Below are 24,751 nucleotides of genomic sequence, written 5' to 3' on the forward strand. Positions count from 1 at the left end.
GCCACACTTTCTAACTTCAGAATTGCTTTTAAATACATGGATGGCGATATACTAAAGAAATTGTTCATGACTTTTGTTAGGCCAAAGCTAGAATATGCAGCGGTTGTGTGGTGCCCATATCTTAAGAAGAACATCAACAAACTGGAAAAGGTGCAAAGACACGCTATTAAATGGCTCCCAGAACCGAAGGGCAAGAGCTACGAGGAGAGGTTAGAGGCATTAAATATGCCAAAACTAGAAGACAGAAGAAAAAGAGGTGATATGATCACTACATACAAAATAGTAACAGGAATTGATACAATCGATAGGGAAGATTTCCTGAGACCTGGAACTTCAAGAACAAGAGGTCATAGATTTAAACTAGCTAAACACAGATGCCGAAGAAATAAAAGAAAATTCACTTTCGCAAACAGAGTGGTAGACAGTTGGAACAAGTTAGGTGAGAAGGTGGTGGAGGCCAAGACTGTCAGTAGTTTCAAAGCGTTCTACTGTGTGACAAAGAGTGCTGGGAAGACGGGACACCACGAGCGTAGCTCTCATCCTGTAACTACACTTAGGTAATTACACTTAGGTAATTACCAAGATTCCTCCTCCCACCATACTATGCACATTGCTAATTCTCAGCACAATGCTGATATTATCAGAATCCTGGTCACTAAATCCTGTAAATAAATGATTTTCCACAAGTTTATTTTGTAAAGAAACATAAGAAGTCATTTCAAGATTCTTAGTGGGACCAAACAATGTCAGTGTGCTGTGGCTAGTGCTGTGAACATCTTGAACAGCATTGTGTTCACTGATATCTGAACACTAGTCTTTTATCACAGTCAGGCTCTTATATAATTATGTATTTTTAAGTTAATGTTTTTTAGGTGTGGAACGGATTAATTCAATTCACATCATTTCTTATGGGAAAATTTGTTTTGGTTTTTTAACTGTCTTTGGGAATGAATTAAATTAAAAAACAAAGATACCACCGTACTTTACATCCGCTGCATACTGCAAGGTAGCCCAAACATTGCTGAGAGCTCACCACTCCAATGTTTATTCTCTTTTCAGCTTTCTCACCTCAATTTTCGTGCTACGTCGTTCAATTTGCTATGAAATTGTTCGCAATAGAATGCTGTAAAAGGATATGTGCATATAAAAACATATAAGTATCACATTTCAATACTTTAGGCGAACACTCAATAAAGTTTACCTCATACGTGTTTCTTTCAATTCTTACATCATGGATTGGCTCTGTTTTTTTTTTTTTTTGCAGGGCTATTCCTGCACGAGCCCTAAGCCTCTGATCAGTATCTATCTGGAAATCAATTTGCAGTGTTTATAAAGCCAGTAACAACAAATACCCAAGATAAAATTACCAGAATGGGGAACTTTTCGACTTGAGGGAAGGGCTCGGCTGTCACGAGCGAGGTCACGAGAACAGCGTGGGTGGGCACCCACACGGTGGGTCAAAATGCCATGTGGGATATATTGAGAATGGGAAGAAGTTGGCGCTCATTTTAAAACAAGCCCCATAGTATTCAGACTATAAATGGAATTTTTACAAATTTTAAGTTATTGATGCTGTTTGCGTCACCATGCTAGCTTATTTTGGTTTTATGACAAAATATGCGTGATCAATTTTGCACACAGTGGTGTTGTTGGATATAATTAGCAGCACCTCCCAGTGGCTAAGCCAGATGCTGAGTCACAGTCTTCCTCTTTGTGATTTTTCAGGGTTCGGTGCCATGGCACCTTTCTCTTCCCTCGCTTGATGTTTTCACAGATGCCTCATCTCTCGGTTGGGGCTTTGTGACCAGTGCTTACCAGTCCAGCCAGAGACGTTAGGGGCTGTTCTTACGTCGGGCTCACATAACGGTGCGGGAGTTTGTGGCAGTGTGACAGACGCTGTGATGGATATGGCTTCCTTGGGGCTTGGTGATCAGGCTCCATTCGGAATGCTTGCTCATGGTTCATTGTCTCATCCGGGGGATGTCCCTTTGGTCCATGGCTCTTTGGGGCTGGTCACCTCAGGTAGCTCTCCATGCTGTTCACATTCAGGGAGCGTCGAACGTCCTGGCAGACGGCTTGTTGGGCTTCATTCCTCTTTCCACAAAGTGGACGGTTGACTCGGCCTCCTTCCCTTGGCTTTGTTGGACGTACAGGCGTTCAGAGCTACACCTCTTTGCGTCGGCATGGTCTTGGCGTCTGCCATTGTATGTGGTGTATTTCCCCAACTGCGAGGCCCTTGCTGTGGGCGCTTTTTGGCAGGACAGGTTGCGGTGGGGGTTCCTGTATACTTTCACTAGTCCAGCTCTTGCTCCGGGTTCTGGCTCAGCTGGAATCCCATCATGGGAGGATGATTCTCCTGGCCCCATGGTGGCCGGCCCAGTCTTGGTTTTAGGCGCTGCTTGTTCGGTGTCCAAACCTGGGAGTTTTTCTTCGGCTCTGCCTCTTTCAGCAGATTGAGCCGGTAAGGTACCTCACTGGTTCGACTTACTCTTCCACTCTTTGCGCCTGGGTTTTCTGACACTGATGTATTGCCATTTGTATGGTGATCAGGTGGCTTCTTTGATGGTGTCCCACCTGAGGTCTTCCTCTCAGCAACAATATGATGTTTCTTGGCGGTCTTTCTGCCATTTCTTTTCCCTTCGTATGGTTTTGTATGTGTCGGTTCAGGTTGTCTTGTTCTTTCTCTCTTGGCTTTTCCTGGAACGGCATCTTATGCCAAATAATGTTGCTTCTTATCGTGCGGTATTGGTGGAGCCACTGCAGCTTGTGTTCGGAGATGGATGTCACTTCTGCTCCGTTCCAGAAGCTCTCTCATGTGTTTTTTTCACCTCCGGCCTGCTAATGTGCCGCCTGAGCTGTCTTGGTCTTTGAACCAGGTTCTTTCCTTTCTTTCTTTTCCTCAGTTTGTTGTGGACCCAAAGATACAGGATTGCTTTGGGAATGCCTTCTTTGTTAGCTTTGGCCTCTGGGGTTCGGGTTGGGGAGCTTCATGCTCTTCTCCGGCGCCAGGGGTTCTGTTTGTTTGGTCCTGGAGGTTGTTTTGTTCGTTTGCAGCCTTCTCCTTATTTTTTGGCGATGAATGAGACAACTGGGTTCTGGAAGGGTCCATTGGTTGTGGAGGCTTGGTTGGTTAGGCCAGGGCTGCATCATGTGCTGTGTCTGGTGGTGGCTTTACATTGCTACCTGCAGCCCACTGATTCGGTGATGGTGGATGTGCTCTGGGTGGATCCAGTTTCCCCTGGTTCCCTGTTCCAGGGCTTATGTGTTTCAGGCTATCTGCAGTGTAATTAAGTCTAGCCAGCTTGCAGTCTACCCTCGTACTCATGATGTGAGGAAATATACTGCTCTTGCAGCTGTCTTTTGTAATATGTCTCGGGTTGATATTCGGGTGTGGGGGGGTTTTGGAGGTCGACTAGGGTCCTAGCCGCCAGGTATCTCGTGAACATCCCAGGCCCTCTACGGCCTTATGTTGCATTGGGGATCCTGTTGCGGCCGCCAGTCTCTACTTTGCCTTGAGACGTGCGGTAATGTCGTTTCCTGGCCAAGTCCCTGTTTTTACTTATCTGTAGGTAGTTAGCTTCAGGAAGCCAACAGAGCTCCCCACAGAAAACCAGCGTTGAATGTAATGAAATGCCATTTTCTGGGTGAGCCCTGACACCCTCCCTCTGGTTTGCGGTCTTCATCATTCAAGAATTATGGTGGTGGGCTACCAGCTCCCCATCTCCGCTTTAGGGTGGGGGGGGAGCAATAACACGTAGGAGTGCAAGTTGGATGAAATGTTGCGTGTTTGTTTTCTTTCAGGGGGAGTTCTTTTGCACTTTTTGGACATAGGTTGCAAATTTCACCAGATTGTGGTCTGTTTTGTTTCTTTCTGGGTGCCCTCCCCGGTCGATGGCAATTATGACATACTTTTAATGTAAAGTGGTCATGGGCCATTGCTCCCTGCGCCTCTCTGAGTAGGCCCATGTTCCGGCCCGTGGTCCCTGGTAGGCAAAAGGACTCCTGTGACTGATGACCTCAAACTAATATAGCACATTATCAGTTCAGATAGCTTTAGGGAGCCTCCGAGGCTCACCCAGAAAATGGCGTTTCATTACATTCAATGTTGGTTTTTTGTTTATTAAAATAATTTGCTTTCACAGGCTACTAAATTGTATGAAAAATATTAATATTGCAATCTGTACTGATTGTAGGTGCTATTGATGATAATTTTGTAAGTTATATATCAATTGTGGTGGAGAGAAATGTATTGTCAAGTGGAACCAATATTACACCAATAGATACTAAATTTGATGAAAATAATATTATTGTGGGTTTTATAAATTTTGGAATCCTGAATAATGTACATCAGAAGAGAGAACGATCTTCAATTCCAGTAAGAGAAATCAGCCTGAGGAAGTGAGGTGGTGTGGCAACACCTTGACACAAAGCTGTGGAATGCTGCAGACAATTTCACAACCAATTGGAGCATATTTGATACTACAATATATGATTCTGATGAAAATGTATAATTGTGATCTTGGTGCTTGATCTATTAAGTGTTTGTGGTGCAAGCAAGGTCCAGCACAACCAGCACAAGTAGGCCTAGTACCATGCATAATACACGATATCTACCTGACAGTCTTTGGAAAGGAGAATTGTCATGATACTACATTGACTACCTACCACCTGTTGCAGTGCAAAGCAATGCTTTTTATGCAAGACAATTAGCACTGGGAACAGAAATGCATGTTGCTGACACATGGTGCAACAAGAATGTAATGCCATTGCACTTTGTAACTTGACTGTACCTCTGATTATCACTCTCCAAACCCTTTAAAAACAACAAATTGGTGTTGTCCATGTACATATTTGCATGTAAAATGTGTCCTATGTGCAACTGTAAGACTTATGCTCATGTAAATATTGATAGGACAAAATATAGGTTGTGTGCATAATGAGACACACATAAGGTGTATTTGTATGTACATTGCACATTATATGAAACATTATAATCACTAGTGAAAATACAATATATCATTTGACTATTTAAAAAATATAAGCATGAAATAAGAAAATAAAATTGAAAGAGAAATTGGGAGGTGGGTGCGCCACTCATTATTGTGCTGGCTGAGCAGCAAGCAAGTCCTCCAGCTACCAAAAGTGGCCAACCTTATGACTTCTCCACAGCCAATCAAAGCACATAGAGAATTAATATGACATTTATTCTTTCTGGATGGTAATAAACAATATGATAAGAATTTTGTCGTTATGTATGAGGGGGCAAGGCATAGAATATTACTGTACAATTTCAGTGTTGATACTTGTTAAATGTCCTTCAAGATTAAAATGATTTACTCAATAACATAACAAAGTATCAAATTCCATATTTAAATAATGCAGTGCAGAGCAAAAATGTGATACTTTCACATGACATAAATACCTTTTAGTAATAACTCTTCCCACTTCATGTGGGAATACTGAATGAAGTTTCATTCAAACAGTAAATAATTTATTTAAATATAACTCGAGGCTCTAATGACCACACATAATTATGAGGAAAAAAAAAAAAGGTTTTAACAACCTTAAAAAAACTGAAGAGAATTTACATACTTACAAATTATGCCAAACCATCATTCTGGAAAGTTAATAAAATAAATTTAATTTCTACCTTACCATCTGTTGTATAACTTGTAGATTTTTATTTTTTTGAAAGGGTGAAAACAAAAAACATAAACCAATGGAAATCTCCTTTACTTCCATTCAATCACTGGGTACAGTTGAGTCTCGGACTCCCAAGATCCAGCTTGTGGTACAACCTCCCTTCAGTCCTCTTGGCTAAGGCAACCACCTCTTGAACATACTAACCTTACAGTGTACAGTACAGGCATACATCACCAATATCTCCTGACAAACTCTTTAACAAATCTTTGTGGACGTTGTGTGATCGACGGTACGGTAGATAAAATAAAGGTAAAATGTCCTACCAAAGTCAAGTGTCCATACTTAAGGTATGCCATATCAAAACTGGCTGAACAAAACGTATTGAAGAGGCAAGTCTTTGTCTGAGAATTAAAATACTACTGCAGATAATGCATTGTCAATGACTCCAATGGTCACAAGCACTCATTTGCTAAAGACCATTTCCAGCCATTACCATAATACACACTGCAAACCTACTACCATTGATTGATGGTATATTAAAAATTATTCATTAGAAATAGCTAATGTCTCATATTTCTCAGTAAAACATGGCATGCACTTTCAATATCTTATGATGTCCCAGAGTACTACAATAATATATTTGAGAAAAATTTGCCTATATTCTTTAGAATATATCACTATGTTCATGAATATTTACTATACACTTTTGAATATATAAATTTGTTTACTACATATACACTTTAGAAAATATAATAATCAATTAAAATGAAGCACAGTGTGTTGTCCATAGCTACAAGAGTTAGGTAAATGTAACATATTTCCTCATTATTGAAAATTTGAATTTTTTTTTATATAATTTCTTTGTCACTATTACAAAAATTTATTGTCAACATTACCCACTCACTAAGCAGGAAAACACATAAAACAATGTCTAATGCCCCAGATATGTTGAGTATGTAAGAGTGGATAATGTGATCTTTTTAGCATGCAATAAACACCATCCCACCTTCCTCATGGTGACGACAGATGTAGTGGAGTGATGCTGCAAGCCTCAAAGTCACACCAAAAGCTAATGTATCTTTTCTTCAAGTTTTTTTTTTTTGGTTATTATTTTTTTTCCCCATACATGTAGCTGACACCACAACTGGCAAACTCAATTTACACATCTGGCATTAGCTAAAAATACATCTAATTTCCACTAAATCACCTTCAACTTTTTTTTTTTTAACAAGACATATATGAGTAAAATTGAACTCATTAAAGTGCCAATTCTCAGTATGTAGTATATTTAGTCTGGTCCAAGGTCATCACAAGTCTAGAAACTTGAGGATCCAATTAAAATCTACTGTAACCTATTTTCATCTGTACTGACGGAGGCACAGCATTATATAATAAAAATGCCTTACTGCAATTAGCCAATTAAATGAGAATAATTGATACCTGTTTAGAAATACATATTTTTTGCCTGAACAAACTTATAATAATAAATTTAAATTATGTAATAACATTTTTTTTAAATATATGACTTAAATGAATTCTATATAAAAAAAAAAAATAGCTTTTGCACAACTTATGTAAGAGTGCTGTCCAATTACCATACAATGATACTTAAAAAAAATGAGCATCTATTAACTAGCTCTGGTTTACTTATCACAAGAAATTCTTATAACTATGAATACAACAATTCATTATCAGGAACCACAATCTGTCCCAAAGGACTGAGAATCTGGAAAACTGAAAAATCAATTTCAGATTCCAGGCATTCTCCATTTGACAGCCCCTAGATAACACACACAATAAACTCTACATTTCAAGTCTTCGCAAATTAGTCACAGCCAGTTGGTCCAATCTCCACCAAAGATAACTGCTTTGTCATCCAAACACACCAAATCTTTCCCTGTGACTGGCAATGTGTCTCATACACTGGTCACCCTTCCACAGATCACATGAGTAGCATTTGCATCCAGATGTGTACAGATCCAAACAAATTTAATTTCAGACCAATCAGTCTATAGCAATCACCTCAATCAGTCTACAATCACTGGATATGGATCTTTCTAATTAGTACATAAGAAAATCCATAAAAATCATGCTTGAATTCACAAATACTGCAATACCTATATGGGTTAAATCTTAAATTATTGGGTTCCATTGAATTGGTTTCTGACAACATTCCAATATGTTCACGAGCATTGAATCAATCTTGCACTGAGCATCTGCTTAATGCCAACTAAGAACTACAAATCAAGTAGCAAGGTTCAAGAGTTATTCAGTGGACACAGCATTTAGGGATATCAAAAGAAAATAGTGTGGTCACTGAAATATGCATGCAGGACCGCCTTTTGGGGAAAAAAATATGTATAAACAGTGTAATATGGGGCAAACAGGATGGAGGTTCTGATGCTGCTATAATTTTGGTAATTTGCTTATGAATGCTAATAAACAAGAAAATTCCATTGGCAATTTCCCCTTTTATGAATGACCTTGTATCATACTTCATGAAGAAGAGGAAGGCAAAATCTTTATTGATGACACACCTGAATAATAGGAAATGGTACTGCTGTTGTAGCACTGACATCAATTCTAATACAGGAATTTGGGCAGCTATTTTTCCACTAACCATTTCCACTGAATTGATTAGTCTCCAGAACTAGGGGGGCAAACTGCTGGACATATTAGAGGTTTGTAATGGGATCTATTCTTTTAGATTTTATTGAAAGACAAGAAGATTGCATGTGAAACACAAAGTAAGCGGGAATAAAACAGCCTGCTCATTAAAACCACTTGGATTGAAATTTTATGAATACAGTTTGGCTTTTATTCATCCTAGTGGTTAACAGTGATTAAATTTAGAGCAGCACTCTTGTGAGACTTCCTCCTACTAGATTTAGTTATGTTTTATTACCCAACTGACCTGGTGGGTTTGGGTATGGTGGAGATGTTTTTCAGGTACATGTCTCACTGGTGGGGTGGACTGCGGCCCCTCACCCCGGCCAGACAAAGGTACAACCGGGAATTGGCAGCCGGCCCTCTCCAGGCCCCACTGACGCAGCACTGGTGGGGCGGCCATCATCCATGGGCCCTGTATCTGATGCTAGCACCGATACTTCTCCCATACATACAAATGGCAGGAATGTCCTTCTCAGCCTGATAACAGGCTTTCCTGGACAGACCAACATACTGTACTTGGTAGAGTTGAGCCCCGCCATGCCCCCGCCCCACCCTCTACACCTGGCGCTGGCGGCCCACCCGCTTACACCTCAGCTCCACGATTGTGGATAGCTGTCGTGGTACCATTGCTGGTCCCCGCCTGCCCCGCCGTACTTGCTGCCGTTGGCCCCACTGTATGAGCTCAGCGGCTGCTGTGGGATAGGCTGGTTCCCCCAGCTAGCACCGGTGTTCTGGAACCGTCTCTTTGAGTCCCCCTCGTTCTGGTGCCCGCCATCCAACTTTCTTTTACCTGTAATGGATCAAGCTTCATCTCACTTATCTGACTGATCTCTACAATGGAAGAATTATATGCATCACAGGCTTTCCCCTGGCCTATTTCTCATCAAGTGATGGCACACTATGAAACATGATCTTTTAGTGTTGGTGGTGTAGGCACAAGATACAAGGGAGTGACGGCTCAAGACTCACCTGCTAGATTTGCCCCCCTGGCGGACCCTCTGAACCCCTGCCCCGCGCGCGGCGGCCGAGTCATACGCCCCCCCATGGCCCCCCCTCGGGGCACCATACCCCGCCCCCCACGGGGGGAAGGGACAGCGCCGCGGCCACGGTTCGCCATACCATACCCACGGCCAGCCTGAAAGCACAAGGCAACCCACAATCAGTGGTCAACCTCCCTCAACAATGCAGTAATGTTCAAGATAAAACTGTGACTTCGATAATGAGGTAAGCATTATGACAGCAAGTATGCAGTAAGCTTGAAAAGGCTCTATAAATACTAAAGCAAAGTACGAGTCACCATCCCTGAGCCAGAGATGTGGTGCATAACGGGGTTCTAGAAATAACTGGGGACAAGTTAGCACCAGGAATGGTACGGCACGGGGCATGGTACCAAGTAGTGATTCTTGCTGAGCTACTGAAGTCTGTAGTGCTATTGTAAACTCTATTATCATACATTATCATGAGAATCGTTAATCTTCTTCCCGGCCATGTTTTAGCCACCATAGCCCCGAGCTGCTGTAATGCTGGCTCAGGCATGGGACCCAACAAAACGTGGCCTCACACTTCCACAGCTCCCAAATGCTTGTAACAAACCTTTCTACCTTTCTAACCACCTAAGACTCAGTGCACAGACTCTTGTAACACAATAGATCAAGAGCCATCCACTTTTGCCAGTTAGGGAAGATTTGAGTGTGCTTGGACAAAAATCATAGAAACTATTTGCATAGTGTAGTCCACTGTCTAAGTCAGTAGTATAGTGCATAGATTTTGCTCCTCTGTTCTTTTCTTTTTCTAATTTGTTTTCTCTTTTCACTCTATCAATAACACTGCTAAATAAGGAAATTCATGGAGGTATTTAACATAGAATCTGCTCTGAAACCTACTAGTATGTAAAATTTCAAGATTATCACTTAGTAAGGCAAGGTCAAGAATAAAGAATCATGCTCTCAACTTTTCATAGGCCATAAAAGAAATTGTCATGCAGCCACAAGAAAGACGACTCTGGAGATGAATTCTGACCCACTAGACAAGCCTCAACATCCAGGCACTGGTATGGAGTGTGAGGCCACGCCATGTATGACACTTCAATACTACAGTAACTGAGAATGGACACTGGGACCCACCGGCACTGATTTGGTGCGACCACGCCCCATAGGATACGGGGAGTAATCGTAATAGTAATCTTCATAACGGTAATAGTCGTCGTAATACGGGTCACTGTAGCCACCTTGATAATCGCCATAACCATAATAGTCGTAATCATAATCTAGAAATAATACCAAATGTTGTTGATAGCTAATAACAGTAAAATTGAATTTCTTACTAACATCAAATATACTTTATATATATACTAAAGAGGGCATGCCGGGAAGAACTAATCAATAAAAAATGATCTGTTTTGGTGATTTACAGGACAAGTGTCTGTACACATGATACTTGTAACTAAAGAATGCAACGAATAAGCCAGAGTATCAAGAGACAACTGCACAAACTGCATCTTCAAAGGACCACTACCAGGTACCTCTGAAAAGCAATTGGGGCCAGGAAGTTGAAGGGAAGAAGAGCAAGTCAATTCCATGACAACTAGTTTATTTTTTCATATATTATGATACAGGGAAGTCTTCAAATTTAGTTAACATAAAATTTCATACATAACTACTTTTAGCAAGTATTGCCAATATAACATAAGAAAAAATTACAAACAAAACAAGCCAATCCATGCATATACAGTTAAATATTTAAGAGCAATATTAAGCTCAATTTGCCTATTCCATTAATACAGGGGCCTGTCCCTGTACCTTAATGTCTAGTCTATCACTTTGTCCAAAAAATAAAGTTCTTAAGTAGAGCTTGTCAACAGTGGCTATAAACAGGAGTAATGCCACTCCCAAAAAGGAGTGAGATCATTAGGCTTGTAATTCAAAATGGCAATATAAACAAGCACAGCATTATCACTGGGACAGTCATATATACAACTCTCAGCACCATTATTTGAAAATTATAATTACAGTACTTGATGTTCTGGTCCCATATTGATGAGTAATCAATAGTACCAACTGTAGTTATTCCAGTAATAGTTGTATCCTGTGTTCTTTTGTGGTCTTGGACCCCAGTAATAGTTGTAATAGTTCCACCACTTACCATAGTCACTGCGACCGCCCCCTCGACCCCCTCCCCGCCCACCACGCAGCATGGCCGGGGGCACGGGCATCCTGCAATAATATCAAATACTATTTCATACAACATTCAAAGTTGTAAAAGCACATTTCACAACAACAAATACAGCAATGAATTTTTAAGACTCGGCCAGTTACAGTTGTTAATTATAAGCCTAACGTAAGACCCATATAATTGTTAATACAGTGCATTTGGTGGGGTTGTCTGCATAGGTAGTGTGCACAAGGGGTGTGCATGGCTAGAGTGCATAAGGGATGTGTATGGGTAGTGTGCACAAGCAGTGTTGATGGATAATGTGCACAAGTTGTGCACAAGTGGTGTTAGTGGATAGTGTGCACAATTGGTGTTGATGGATAGTGTGCACAAGTGGTGTTGGTGGATAGTGTGCACAAGTGGTATTGATGGATAGTGTGCACAAGTGGCATTGATGGATAGTGTGCACACGTGGTGTTGATGGATAGTGTACACAAGTGGTGTTGATGGATAGTGTGCACAATTGGTGTTGATGGATAGTGTGCACAAGTGGCATTGATGGATAGTGTGCACACGTGGTGTTGATGGATAGTGTACACAAGTGGTGTTGATGGATAGTGTGCACAATTGGTGTTGATGGATAGTGTGCACAAGTGGTGTTGATGGATAGTGTGCACAAGTGGTGTTGATGGATAGTGTGCACAAGTTGTGTTGATGGATAGTGTGCACAAGTTGTGTTGATGGATAGTGTACATAAGTGGTGTTGCTGGATAGTGTGCACAAGTGGAGTTGATGTATAGTGTGCACAAGTGGTGTTGATGGATAGTGTGCACAAGTGGTGTTGATGGATAGTGTGCACAAGTGGTGTTGATGGATAGTGTGCACAAGTGGTGTTGATGGATAGTGTGCACAAGTTGTGTTGATGGATAGTGTACACAAGTGGTGTTGATGGATAGTGTGCACAAGTGGAGTTGATGTATAGTGTGCACAAGTGGTGTTGATGGATAGTGTGCACAAGTGGCATTGATGGATAGTGTGCACAAGTGGTGTTGATGGATAGTATGCACAAGTGGTGTTGATGGATAGTGTGCACAAGTGGTGTTGATGGATAGTGTGCACAAGTGGTGTTGATGGATAGTGTGCACAAGTGGTGTTGATGGATAGTGTGCACAAGTGGTGTTGATGGATAGTGTGCACAAGTGGTGTTGATGGATAGTGTGCACAAGTGGTGTTGATGGATAGTGTGCACAAGTGGCATTGATGGATAGTGTGCACAAGTGGCATTGATGGATAGTGTGCACAAGTGGTGTTGATGGATAGTGTGCACAAGTGATGTTGATGGATAGTGTGCACAAGTGGTATTGATAGTGTGCACAAGTGGTGTTGATGGATAGTGTGCACAAGTGGTGTTGATGGATAGTGTGCACAAGTGGAGTTGATGTATAGTGTGCACAAGTGGTGTTGATGGATAGTGTGCACAAGTGGCATTGATGGATAGTGTGCACAAGTGGTGTTGATGGATAGTGTGCACAAGTTGTGTTGATGGATAGTGTACACAAGTGGTGTTGATGGATAGTGTGCACAAGTGGAGTTGATGTATAGTGTGCACAAGTGGTGTTGATGGATAGTGTGCACAAGTGGCATTGATGGATAGTGTGCACAAGTGGTGTTGATGGATAGTGTGCACAAGTGGTGTTGATGGATAGTGTGCACAAGTGGTGTTGATGGATAGTGTGCACAAGAGGTGTTGATGGATAGTGTGCACAAGTGGTGTTGGTGGATAGTGTGCACAAGTGGTGTTGGTGGATAGTGTGCACAAGTGGTGTTGGTGGATAGTGTGCACAAGTTGTGTTGATGGATAGTGTGCACAAGTTGTGTTGATGGATAGTGTGCACAAGTTGTGTTGATGGATAGTGTGCACAAGTGGTGTTGATGGATAGTGTGCACAAGTGGTGGTGATGGATAGTGTGCACAAGTGGTGTTGATGGATAGTGTGCACAAGTGGTGTTGATGGATAGTGTGCACAAGTGGTGGTGATGGATAGTGTACAGAAGTGGTGTTGATGTATAGTGTGCACAAGTGGTGTTGATGGATAGTGTGCACAAGTGGTGTTGGTGGATAGTGTGCACAAGTGGTGTTGCTGGATAGTGTGCACAAGTGGTGTTGGTGGATAGTGTGCACAAGTGGTGTTGCTGGATAGTGTGCACAAGTGGTGTTGATGGATAGTGTGCACAAGTGGTGTTGGTGGATAGTGTGCACAAGTGGTGTTGGTGGATAGTGTGCACAAGTGGTGTTGATGGATAGTGTGCACAAGTGGTGGTGATGGATAGTGTACAGAAGTGGTGTTGATGTATAGTGTGCACAAGTGGTGTTGATGGATAGTGTGCACAAGTGGTGTTGCTGGATAGTGTGCACAAGTGGTGTTGGTGGATAGTGTGCACAAACAGCATTGTTGGATAGTGTACACATGGGATGTTGATGGATAGTATGAACAAGTGTGGCATGTACAAATGTTGTCAATTTGTTCATAAGAGTATTGTGTATGTAGGTGGGTGGGTCTGGACAGACAAAACACTTGATTGTTTTAGAGAGTGTCAATTTGAGAAAATGTGTTGGTATGTATGTGTATAATACCCAGGTGTATTTCAACCCATCCTCCTGTTTAGATAGTATCTATTGTGACGATCGTCAATACTGTAGTCAGAATTCGTACGTTCTTAGCTTTTAGATAGTAGTACAATATACTGAATAGTAAGGAATTCTTTTAAAATAAATGAAGCTAAAACACTAACTTAAATATTCCTAGGCCTAGTGCAGTATAGCACACATATGTAATATATTAGGCCTCAGATATTGTGTACTAGGCCTAGGGAGGTTAGAATAGGTTAGTTTAATTTGTCAAAGCAACACAAGTAAAAAATAGTTTTCCAGTTTGTCCAACTCAATAGTTCAAATTTTGTTGTATGGTGGAGCGTCGATTAACGAATTTAATCCGTTCCTGCACCGAGCTCGTCATGTGAAATGCTCGTCTTGCGAAACAACCACAACACTGTCGTTGGAGGTGTCCGAGAACCAGCGGGAACGCTAGGAAGCACCATGTGGTTTGCTCGTTAATTGAGCAAAAACTCCTCAGTCGAGACAAATTTTCTGCGAGTGACTCGCTCGTTACTCGAAATGCTCGTAACTGGAGTCACTCGTCACTCGAGGTTTCACCGTATGTCAATATATATACTATGGTCCTCATCATTACTATAAATACTACCAAAACAGGAGGATGGGTTGTGTATTTACAAGATGTGAGCTACATTTATGGTGAATTGTCTACCCTCTAATCAATGTTGTAAGACATATTAAAACTTGTCATTATTTTGACATTTATTATCCTCTCATTAATTTATTTAATGTGTTTCAACTCTTTTCTCAAAAGATAATTTTTTAAATTTTTTGTGGGGTCCATTTATTTTGTTTGGTTGAAACTTTGGCCTCTTGTTCTTAATGTGGGTTTACAAAATTTCTTTTATCAACTTCATCAATACTTGTCACAATTTTGCATGTTGTTATTATAGCATTTCTTTATCTTGTCTCTTACTTTTGAGTTCCTTAATGCATTCAGCCTCTCCTAACAGCTCTTGTGTTGCAAGTCTGGGAGCTATTTAGTAGCAAGTCTGTACTTTTTCTAATTCACCGATATGCTTTCAGGGATGAACTTTTCAGTGACTTCCTGAGCATATATAGTACCACCAAACAGGAGACCTAGTCAGAGACCAGCCCACGGGGATATTGCTCCTCAGAACCTACAAAAGGTAACTGAAAGGTAACGGTAGAGCAAAACACCAGACCATTTAAATTCATCCATCGCCTACTAGGAGCAGGAACCAGAATTTGGCTCGCAATAAGGCACGGGAAGTAGGGTATAAGAAATCGACCACAAAATGATAAAAAGCCACCAGAATGCATAGCTACAACAAAACAAGTACAGTACTGTATCTGTGCTTGAAGGAAAATGGTCACTCATTGGAAACAAGACAAATGATCAATGTTGTAGTGTAATGTGCCTGACTGCTTATGTCACCTGAAACCTCAGCATTCTGCCCTTTAACTCTTCTTCCTGTTGTCTATAGCTATGTTTCCATGTTTCTTGTTCTTTTGCTAGGTGGTACTAGATTTTCTTGAACCATTACTGCTGCTGGGGATCATAATGCTTTGATAGTTTTTAATTATGCTTCATGACTGTGCTTATGTCACCTACCCTCATCAGAGGCCTGAGGAACATCAGAGGCCCGAGACTGTTCAACACACTTCCACTACACATAAGGGGCATAACTGGCCAACCCCTCACAGTGTTCAAGACAGAACTTGATAAACACCTCCAAAGGATACCTGATCAACCAGGCTGTGACTTATACATCAGGCTGCGAGCAGCCGCGTCCAACAGCCTGGTTGACCAGTCCAGCAACGAGGAGGCTTGGTCAAGGACCGGGCCGCGGGGACATTGAGCCCTAAAAACATCACAAGATAACTGCAAGGTTACCCTGGATCTTTCCTTACGGGTGTGCCATTTGTCAACACTGGACTTCTGTTTTGGCTTGGGTGCCATCTTGGACAGCTATCAATCAGGCTGCCTTTAGTTCTCTAGGTTTCTCATTTTCCTTTGTTGGTTTTGCCTTCACAGTTACTAAAGAGCTGTAGGCCTACTGGCAGCATCCTTTCCTTAATAATATTGGTTGTTTGCTTGTTCTGCCATCAGCCCCCACTGTTTCTGAATGGAAAATGTTTTCCTTCTTACTCACATCTGTTTTTACAATTCACATGTTTTCTTAGCTTGCCCTAAAACTGCAGCTAAAATTACTGTGCATTACATTTTATTTGGATGTATCTTTGCAGTCTTTGTTATATAAGTCCGCTATTCCTTTCCACTTCACTTTGTATTCCCAGGTAATGTAGGTTTTTTACAATGTTGGTTCCACTTTTAACTTTTATACACCTAGCTCTCCCTCAGTTTCTATAGTATCCGTATCCGTACCATTTCCAATCTTGTCTTATCTTCAGTATGCACCAGAATACAATATGTAAGTTTTAAGGTGATCCCAGTCTTTTAAATGATTGATTCTAAGCAGTAAAGTATTTCCGTATATTTTCTAATCTCCTCTACGTTGCTTGCCTTGAAAAGGGATGTGATTAGAAAACAGTATTCCTTATAAAAGGGCACTATTGATGGTGCATAATTAGCATAAAATTGATTTTGCTTTCAAGGTTCTCATTATTAACCCTCAATTTTCCAGGGTGCTTTATGTTTGCTTTCCCAAGCTCTCTATATGACATTATTAATCTTGGGTGCTGCTATGTTTGCTTTCCCAAGCTCTCTATATGACATTATTAATCTTGGGTGCTGCTATGTTTGCTTTCCCAAGCTCTCTATATGACATTATTAATCTTGGGTGCTGCTATGTTTGCTTTCTCGTGCTCTCTCTGTGACATTATTAATCTTGGGTACTGCTATGTTTGCTTTCTCATGCTCTCTATATGACATTATTAATCTTGGGTACTGCTATGTTTGCATTCTCGTGCTCTCTGAGACATTATTAATCTTGGGTGCTGCTATGTTTGCTTTCTCGTGCTCTCTATATGACATTATTAATCTTGGGTACTGCTATGTTTGTTTTCTCATGCTCTCTATATGACATTATTAATCTTGGGTACTGCTATGTTTGCTTTCTCATGCTCTCTATATGACATTATTAATCTTGGGTGCTGCTATGTTTGCTTTCTCGTGCTCTCTGAGACATTATTAATCTTGGGTACTGCTATGTTTGCTCTCTCATGCTCTCTCTGTGACATTATTAATCTTGGGTACTGCTATGTTTGCTTTCTCATGCTCTCTCTGTGACATTATTAATCTTGGGTACTGCTATGTTTGCTCTCTCATGCTCTCTCTGTGACATTATTAATCTTGGGTACTGCTATGTTTGCTTTCTCATGCTCTCTCTGTGACATTATTAATCTTGGGTACTGCTATGTTTGCTCTCTCATGCTCTCTCTGTGACATTATTAATCTTGGGTACTGCTATGTTTGCTTTCTCATGCTCTCTCTGTGACATTATTAATCTTGGGTACTGCTATGTTTGCTCTCTCATGCTCTCTCTGTGACATTATTAATCTTGGGTACTGCTATGTTTGCTTTCTCATGCTCTCTCTGTGACATTATTAATCTTGGGTACTGCTATGTTTGCTCTCTCATGCTCTCTCTGTGACATTATTAATCTTGGGTGTTGCTATATTTGCTTTCCCATGCTCTCTATATGACATTATTAATCTTGGGTACTGTTATGTTTGCGTTTCCATGCTCTCTAGATGACATATAGAGAGGTTAGATTACATATGACTCATGTATTGTCAGCAAAAGACAACTCAAACTGTGAGTTATAATTGTCTATATGAGTGAAAAACAGTAATGATGTAAGGACTGAGCTTCACTACTTCCTTAGGTTAGATTTTGTTTGAAATTATGTCACTTTTTGCAATATGTTTATTAGAAAAATTAAAACTCAACCTTCCAACTTTACCTGTTACTTTGGCATTTATACACAGAGAGTAATCACAATACAGTGACTGTATCAAGGAGAAAATCCGTAGGAGAAGTGATGAGGGTTCAAACCTATGTGGTGGGTGTTCTCACCCACACGCTTTTAGCATCTACACCACGACATGGTAATAAGGATTGCAACCTAGAGTTTACTGGACCCACAAGAATTTCCTGAGGCTTCTACTGAAGCCGGAACATGACTTTCACACAATCCCATGCACTTTGGCTCAATGTGGAGATGCACCCCACACAGGAAAAAATGAACTACCAGGAGAAGGTGGAGTAAAGCAGGAATACAGAAACCGCAGGGTAAACCATAGAGTGGCAAACTTACTAGGTCAGACAAAAAAAACTGAGCACCCTTCTGAAGAAATACCCAAGGAACACAGGGCAAAAGACTTCCATGCCTAAGAGAAGGAGAGAAAAAACAAAAGAAAAGAAGGCCAAAAAATTGACAAAGAGCCACTGGAGCCCCACTACAGACCTCACAAGGTGAAGGGCAAACAAAGAAACTGGTAAACTCAAGAGCTAATAAACTCAACAAGCGACAAAACAAACCAGTCCAAGAACCAGGATCCCACACAACTTTCGAGTGCCAACTAAGAATCCAAGAATACAGGAAGGTGCAGGAAGAAGAAAGTCAAGGAACACAAAGCAGCATGTGCAAATAAGTAAAAACCAGCAAAAGGTGAACCAAGGCACAGACACCTGGACCACAACACCCTACTGCCCCACCCTCCCCATCTAGGCAACGGAAGGAGGGAGAGGAATAGAAGGAACCAGAGCACACAAGCAAAACCCCCATCAACCCAAAGTAGTGTGGAGTGACACAGCCAAAGATTGGACTGGGAATACAAGCAGAACTGAACCATATGAGCTGTATTGACAAGCAGCTGTACGGAAGATACAAGCAAAAACAAAAGGAACATGACCAAAAGTTCAATGGAAGGAACCAACTAGGCACAATCCTCCAACAGAACTTATTGCAAAATCCAGTTAGGCAGCCTAGTGCTCTGCCAATAGGTGAAGAGAAATGAGGAAACAGAAAGAAAAACTACCAAAAAATGGCTCCCTATAGGAACAAGAAAGCAACAAGCAAAGGGTCATGCCTAGAGAAAGTACTACAAGGAAGTCAAAGAATCCCTACACATCCAACTGTCTAGAAAAAGACGCAGTCATGCATGTACACTAGAGAAAAACACCCCAGCAGGAGATGCAAAACAATGAAGGTGAGGAGGAACAGATCTACCAGCAAATAATCACTGGCTCTCAGACAGGTTGAAAGTCAAAACCAGCCATTTGTTAAGGCAGGCACAGTGTGAAGCAGCAACCACCACCATGCCAAATAGTCCAAGTAGCTAAAGGAAAAACTATAAAAATGGTAAGTGAAAATGTTAACTTTTTGTTAAACAGGAGTGGCCAAAAAGTGGCCCACAGGGCCAGAAAAACACACCCTGAAGCTGTCCAAAGGGCCAAAAGAAAAACTAAAGGTTATGTGAGACAGAGCAAAACAGAGAGCAATACTAAGGCATAAATGACTGCAGAGCTCGGAGGACCCAGGTGGGGAAGGAAGACGGAATAATCCATGGAGAACAAAGGGAAAACTAAACTTCCAAGTATCCCACCAGCGGAATTCCACAGTGATCTGTGATTGAACCCATCCTGTTTCTGATACATATATGTAAACAATCTTCAAAAAGGTATAGACTTATTCCTCTCAATGTTTGCTAATAATGAACAAATTATGAGAAGAATCAAGACAGACGAAGATAGACAGTGACTACTAGATGACCTGGACAAACTGTAGGAATGATCTAGATATGGCTAATAAAGTTTAACTCAAGTAAGTGTAAAGTAATGATATTAGGTGAATGGAGCAGGAGGCCAAACACAAGGTACCATCTAGGAGGTGAAATCCTTCAAGAGTCAAGTAGAGAGAATGATCTGGGCGGTTGATATCACATCAAATCTGTCCCCAGAAGCCCACATCAAAAGGATAATAGCATTAGTAGCATATGCTAGATTGGTCAACATAAGAACTGCCTTTAAAAACTTGTGTAAGGAATCATTCAGACCTTTGTTTACCACATATGTCAGACCAATCGTGGAGTGCGTAGCACTACCCTTGAGTCCATACCTAGTTAATACAAGACAAGGTATACCATCAGACTAATCCCAGAACTTAAGAGTACGGTTACTAGGAAAGGCTATGGGAATTAAACCTTACATCCCTGTAAGACAGAAGAGTTAGGGGAGATATAATCACCACCTACAAAATTCTCAGAGGAACTGACATGGTGGACAAAGACAAACTATTTGGCATGGGTGGAACACAAACAAGGAAAAACAGGTGGAAACTGAGTACCCATATGAGCCACAGAGACATTAGAAAGAATTTTTGTCAGTGTCAGAGTAATTAACAAATGGAATGCAATATAGTGGTGGAGGCAGAATCCATACACAGTTTCAAATGTAGATATGATAAGAGCCCAGTAGGCTCAGAAATCTGTACACCACGAGACCTAGGGGTGGTTTTGAATAGTAAGCTGTCACTAGAGGAACACATAAAGAACATTGTGAGAGGAGTGCATGCGTTGCTTTCCAACTTCAGACTTGCTTTTAATTATATGGATTGTGAAATACTAAAGAAACTGTTCATGACTTTTGTGAGACCAAAACTGGAATATGCAGCAGTTGTATGGTGCCCAAATCTCAAGGACATAAAGAAGCTGGAAAAGGTGCAACAGCATGCTACACAAAGGCTTCCAGAACAGAAAAAACAAGAGTTACATGGAGAATCTAGAGTTAAACATGCCAAAACTAGAAGATAGAAGAAAAAGAGGTGATATGAACACAACTTATAAAATACTAACAGGAATTGACCAAATTGGCAAAGAGGAAGTCTTGAAACTCTGCGACTTCAAGAACAAGAGGTCATAGTTTCAAGCCAAGAAAACAAAGGTGCCGAAAAAATATTAGAAAGTTTTCTTTTGCAAACAGAGTGGTAGACGACTGGAACAAGCTAAGTGAGAAGATGGTGGAGGCCAAAACTGTCAGAAATTTCAAAGCGTTATACGATAAAGAGTATTGGAAAGACGGGACACCACGAGCGTAGCTCTCATCCTGTAACTACACTTAAGTACGTGTAATTACAACGAAAGATAAAAAACCCAGGGTTGAATGTAATGAAACGCCATTTTCTGGGTGATACCCGGAGGCTTCCCAGAGCTATACCGGGCTGATGTGTATATATTAGACCGTGGCAACAGTCAATCGAAGTAGTTCTAAGCCTACTGGGGACCAGAGCCAGAACCTGGCCCCCTCAAGAGGCACGATGAGCAATGGCTTAAAGACACGCCCGTGTAATTGGAAGCAGTCTTTGTCTGCCGTCTACCAGGTCAGACACCCAGAAAGGTAGGAATCTCAAAACAAACTACTGCTGATCAAAAATTGCAAACCGAAAGCCGAACTAGCAAACAGAACTCCCCAATCAAAAACAAGGAAACAAACATGACGTCACTACAACCGCCGCGCATCCGTCTGTGCAGCCCCCCCCTCCCAGGGAGGGGGATGGAAGGGCGGGGTCCCAGACCTCCATGCCGGCAACTCTTTTCAGTTCAGAAGCAGAGTATCAAAAATGCGAAAAACTGCCGACCAGAGGGAGGGAGGGATGCCGGGGAGCCTCCAGGTCTCGCCCAGAAAATGGCATTTCATTCCATTCAACGCTGGTTTTCTGTGGAGAGCCCCTTTGGCTCTCCAGAGCTACCTAACCAAAGACAAGAAGAAAAAGGGACTCACCCGGGAGGCGGTCGTTACTCACTTCTCACCTCAAAGTCGAGACAACAGGCCGCAACTTGTGACCCAAGGCTATACACACCTGAGAAGGACTAGGTACATTAACAAGGTAACGTGCAGCCAGGACCCTGTTCGACCTCCAAATGCCCCGTGCCCAAAAGATAGGTCAGAACATTACCAAAACAGTAGCCGAATGCTGAACTTACGAACGGCGTGGGCACGGGAAAAGACCGCAGGCTGGCTGAACCGAATAGACCTGCGGACAACCTGGAAGACCCGCGCCCGGGAATAGGGAAGAAGGGAAAACTGGGTTAACCCAGAACCCATCCTCTGCCACAGAGACCATAACGCACAAATAACAGCAAAGAGCCACAGACACAAAACATGATGCACCCCTAGCCTAACCAATCAAGCATCAACAACCCAAGGACCCCTCCGGAAAGTAGCAAACTCATTCTTTGCCAGAAAAGGAGATCGCTGCAAATGAAGAAAAGACCACCAGGACTGAAAGAGCAGAAAACCCTTGCGCCGGAGGAGAGCATGAAACTCTCCAACCCGACTCCGAGAGGCCAATGCCAACAAGAAAAGAGCCGTAGAAAAACAGTCCTGAACGAGAAGGGCCACCCCAAACCGAGAAGAAGAGAGAAGAGAGCACCCGGTTCAACAACCAGGACAGCTCAGGCAGCGCCTGAGCAAGCCGGAGGTGAAAACAACGCCCGAGCAAGCTTGCGGAACGGATCAGAAGTGACATCCACCACAAATACAAGCTGCAGCAGCTCCGCCAGTGCCACCCGAAATGAGGCGACAGTATCTGGCGTAAAAAGACGGTCCTGAAACAATCAAGAGAGAAAGGACAAAACCAACAAGAAATCGCAGACACCCTACGAAGAGACAAGTGCCGAAAAGACCGCCAGGAAATTTCATACGGCCGTCGAGACGAAACTTCCAGGTGGGACACCAACTAAGCCACCTGATCACTATACAAGTAATTGCCTAAGTGTTACCTAAGTGTAGTTACAGGATGAGAGCTACGCTCGTGGTGTCCTGTCTCCCCAGCACTCTTTGTCATATAATGCTTTGAAATTACTGACGATTTTGGCCTCCACCACCTTCTCACTTAACTTGTTCCAACCGTCTACCACTCTGCTGGTAGACGGTTGGAACGTCTACCAGCAGAGTAGTAGATAAACCTCAGTGGTGATAAACCCGCGTCAAAAAGACCAGACGTGAGAAGCAGAGAAGATCGAACCCACCACGTACCGGAATGGTCTGATCTGCTGAAAGAGGCGGAGCCATGGGAAGACCCTCGAGTTCGGACATCGAGCAAAGAAGCGCCAGAAACCAGGGCTGGGCCGGCCACTAAAGAGCCAACTGGACTACTCATCCCTGGTAAGTCTCTCTAAGCTAACCAGGACCCGGAGCAACAACCGAACTGGTGGGAAGAGGTACAGGTAACTCCAACTCGACCAGTCGAGCCGAAAGGCATCGACCCCGATGGCCTCGCAGTCTGGGAAGGGTGCCATATACACTGGAAGACCCCACGACCAAGTCAATGCGAAGAGGTCCACCCCTAGGTGCCCGTACGTCCAGCAGAGCAAACTGAATGAGTCTGTATCGACTGTCCATTCCATGTATAGGGGAATGAACCGAGACAGGCCATCCCCCAGGAAGTTTGACACCCCTTGAAAGTGAACCCGCCAGGAGACCCAAACCCTGAGAACACAGCAAACGAGTCACCTGAAGTGACCAGCCCCAAAGAGCCAAGGACCGCATCAAACCCCGGCGGTTCAGACAATGAACCACCGGGGAGCAGTCGGAATGGAGCCGGATCATTGCTCCACAAGCAACATGAACCCTCTGAAGTGAATGCCACACCAGTGCAAACTCCTGCGCCGTGCTGTAGGACGGACCTCACTGACTCTAACCAGCCTGGTGAGCACTGGTCACAAAACCCCAGCTGAGAGATGAGACATCCGTGAACACATCGAGGGAGGGATCAGGGAGACATCAGGGCATAAAACCCCGAAAAATCCTCAGAGGAAGCCGGCAACGCAGCAGCAGCCGCAAGGTTCCTGGGATCCAAACACAACGATCACAAGAGCGGCGGAAGGGACGCCCCCCCTTCCCCCCCGAAGAAACCAGAACATCTGCCGAAGCCAGATCCGCCCTGATGGGTAGACCAGCATGGCTAAGATCAGGCTCCTGCATCGCCGCCCAAACAACCGACGTGTGACCCAGGTGCCCTCCAAAAACAGTCGTAAGCGGGACCGCAGCCGCAACAACGGCACCAGAGAGAGAGAGAGAGAGAGAGAGACAAGGAAGCAGACCTACAGAGTCTCGGAGTCCTACACAAGACCCAGCCCAGTCCGAACCCGAGAGGGAACCAAATGGGATTTCTTCCAGTACACCAAGAACCCGAACCTGGTGAGCCGGAAAGGAACCAAATCCCTGGTGAGCCGATAAGGAACCAAATCCCTGGTGAACAGACATGTGGATTGGCTGGGAGCCCACACCAGCCAATCGTCGAGGTAAGTCAGAACTCAAACGGGTCACCACGACCCGGTTAAGGCATGTGGACATGTGAGGTGCCAGATCCAAACTGAGAAGGAAGGCAACGAAAGCGGTAAATCCGTCACTCCACGAGAAAACTGAGCCAGTCCCTGAACACCAGATGAATTGGGACGTGCTAATATGTGTCCTAGAGGTCCAGAGACACCATCCAGGCATGCGGCACCAAAAGCAGCCGGACCCAAGACAGAGTGGTCATCTGAAGGAGGGGCAAAAGACCCAGGGGGATCAGACGGGACAAGTCCAGTATGAATCGCAGATCTGCCCAGTCCCGTTTCGGAACTGAAAACAGGCAGGAAACCCACTCCAGGATGACCTGACAAGAGCGCAGGAGAAGAGGCC

General features: G+C 42.8%; 1 protein-coding gene across 2 annotated transcripts in view; it reads right to left on the reverse strand.

The window, feature by feature from the left end:
- Window positions 1–5,714: 5,714 nt before the first annotated feature.
- LOC138356368 (heterogeneous nuclear ribonucleoprotein R-like) overlaps window positions 5,715–24,751 on the reverse strand; it is a 43,080-nt gene continuing 24,043 nt past the window's right edge. Inside the window, exons 2-5 of one of the 2 annotated variants that reach the window (XM_069312310.1) lie at window positions 11,455–11,525; window positions 10,437–10,579; window positions 9,283–9,448; window positions 5,715–9,103 (exon numbers count right to left, since the gene is read on the reverse strand). In XM_069312310.1, the coding sequence (XP_069168411.1) occupies window positions 8,904–9,103; window positions 9,283–9,448; window positions 10,437–10,579; window positions 11,455–11,525 (580 nt within the window). In that variant the 3' untranslated portion in view covers window positions 5,715–8,903. Of the gene's footprint in view, window positions 9,449–10,436; window positions 10,580–11,454; window positions 11,526–24,751 lie in introns of both variants that reach the window. The other variant, XR_011224392.1, reaches the window with a different exon arrangement.

The sequence above is a fragment of the Procambarus clarkii genome, chromosome 72, assembly GCF_040958095.1.
Source record: "Procambarus clarkii isolate CNS0578487 chromosome 72, FALCON_Pclarkii_2.0, whole genome shotgun sequence".
Classification (NCBI taxonomy): domain Eukaryota; kingdom Metazoa; phylum Arthropoda; class Malacostraca; order Decapoda; family Cambaridae; genus Procambarus; species Procambarus clarkii.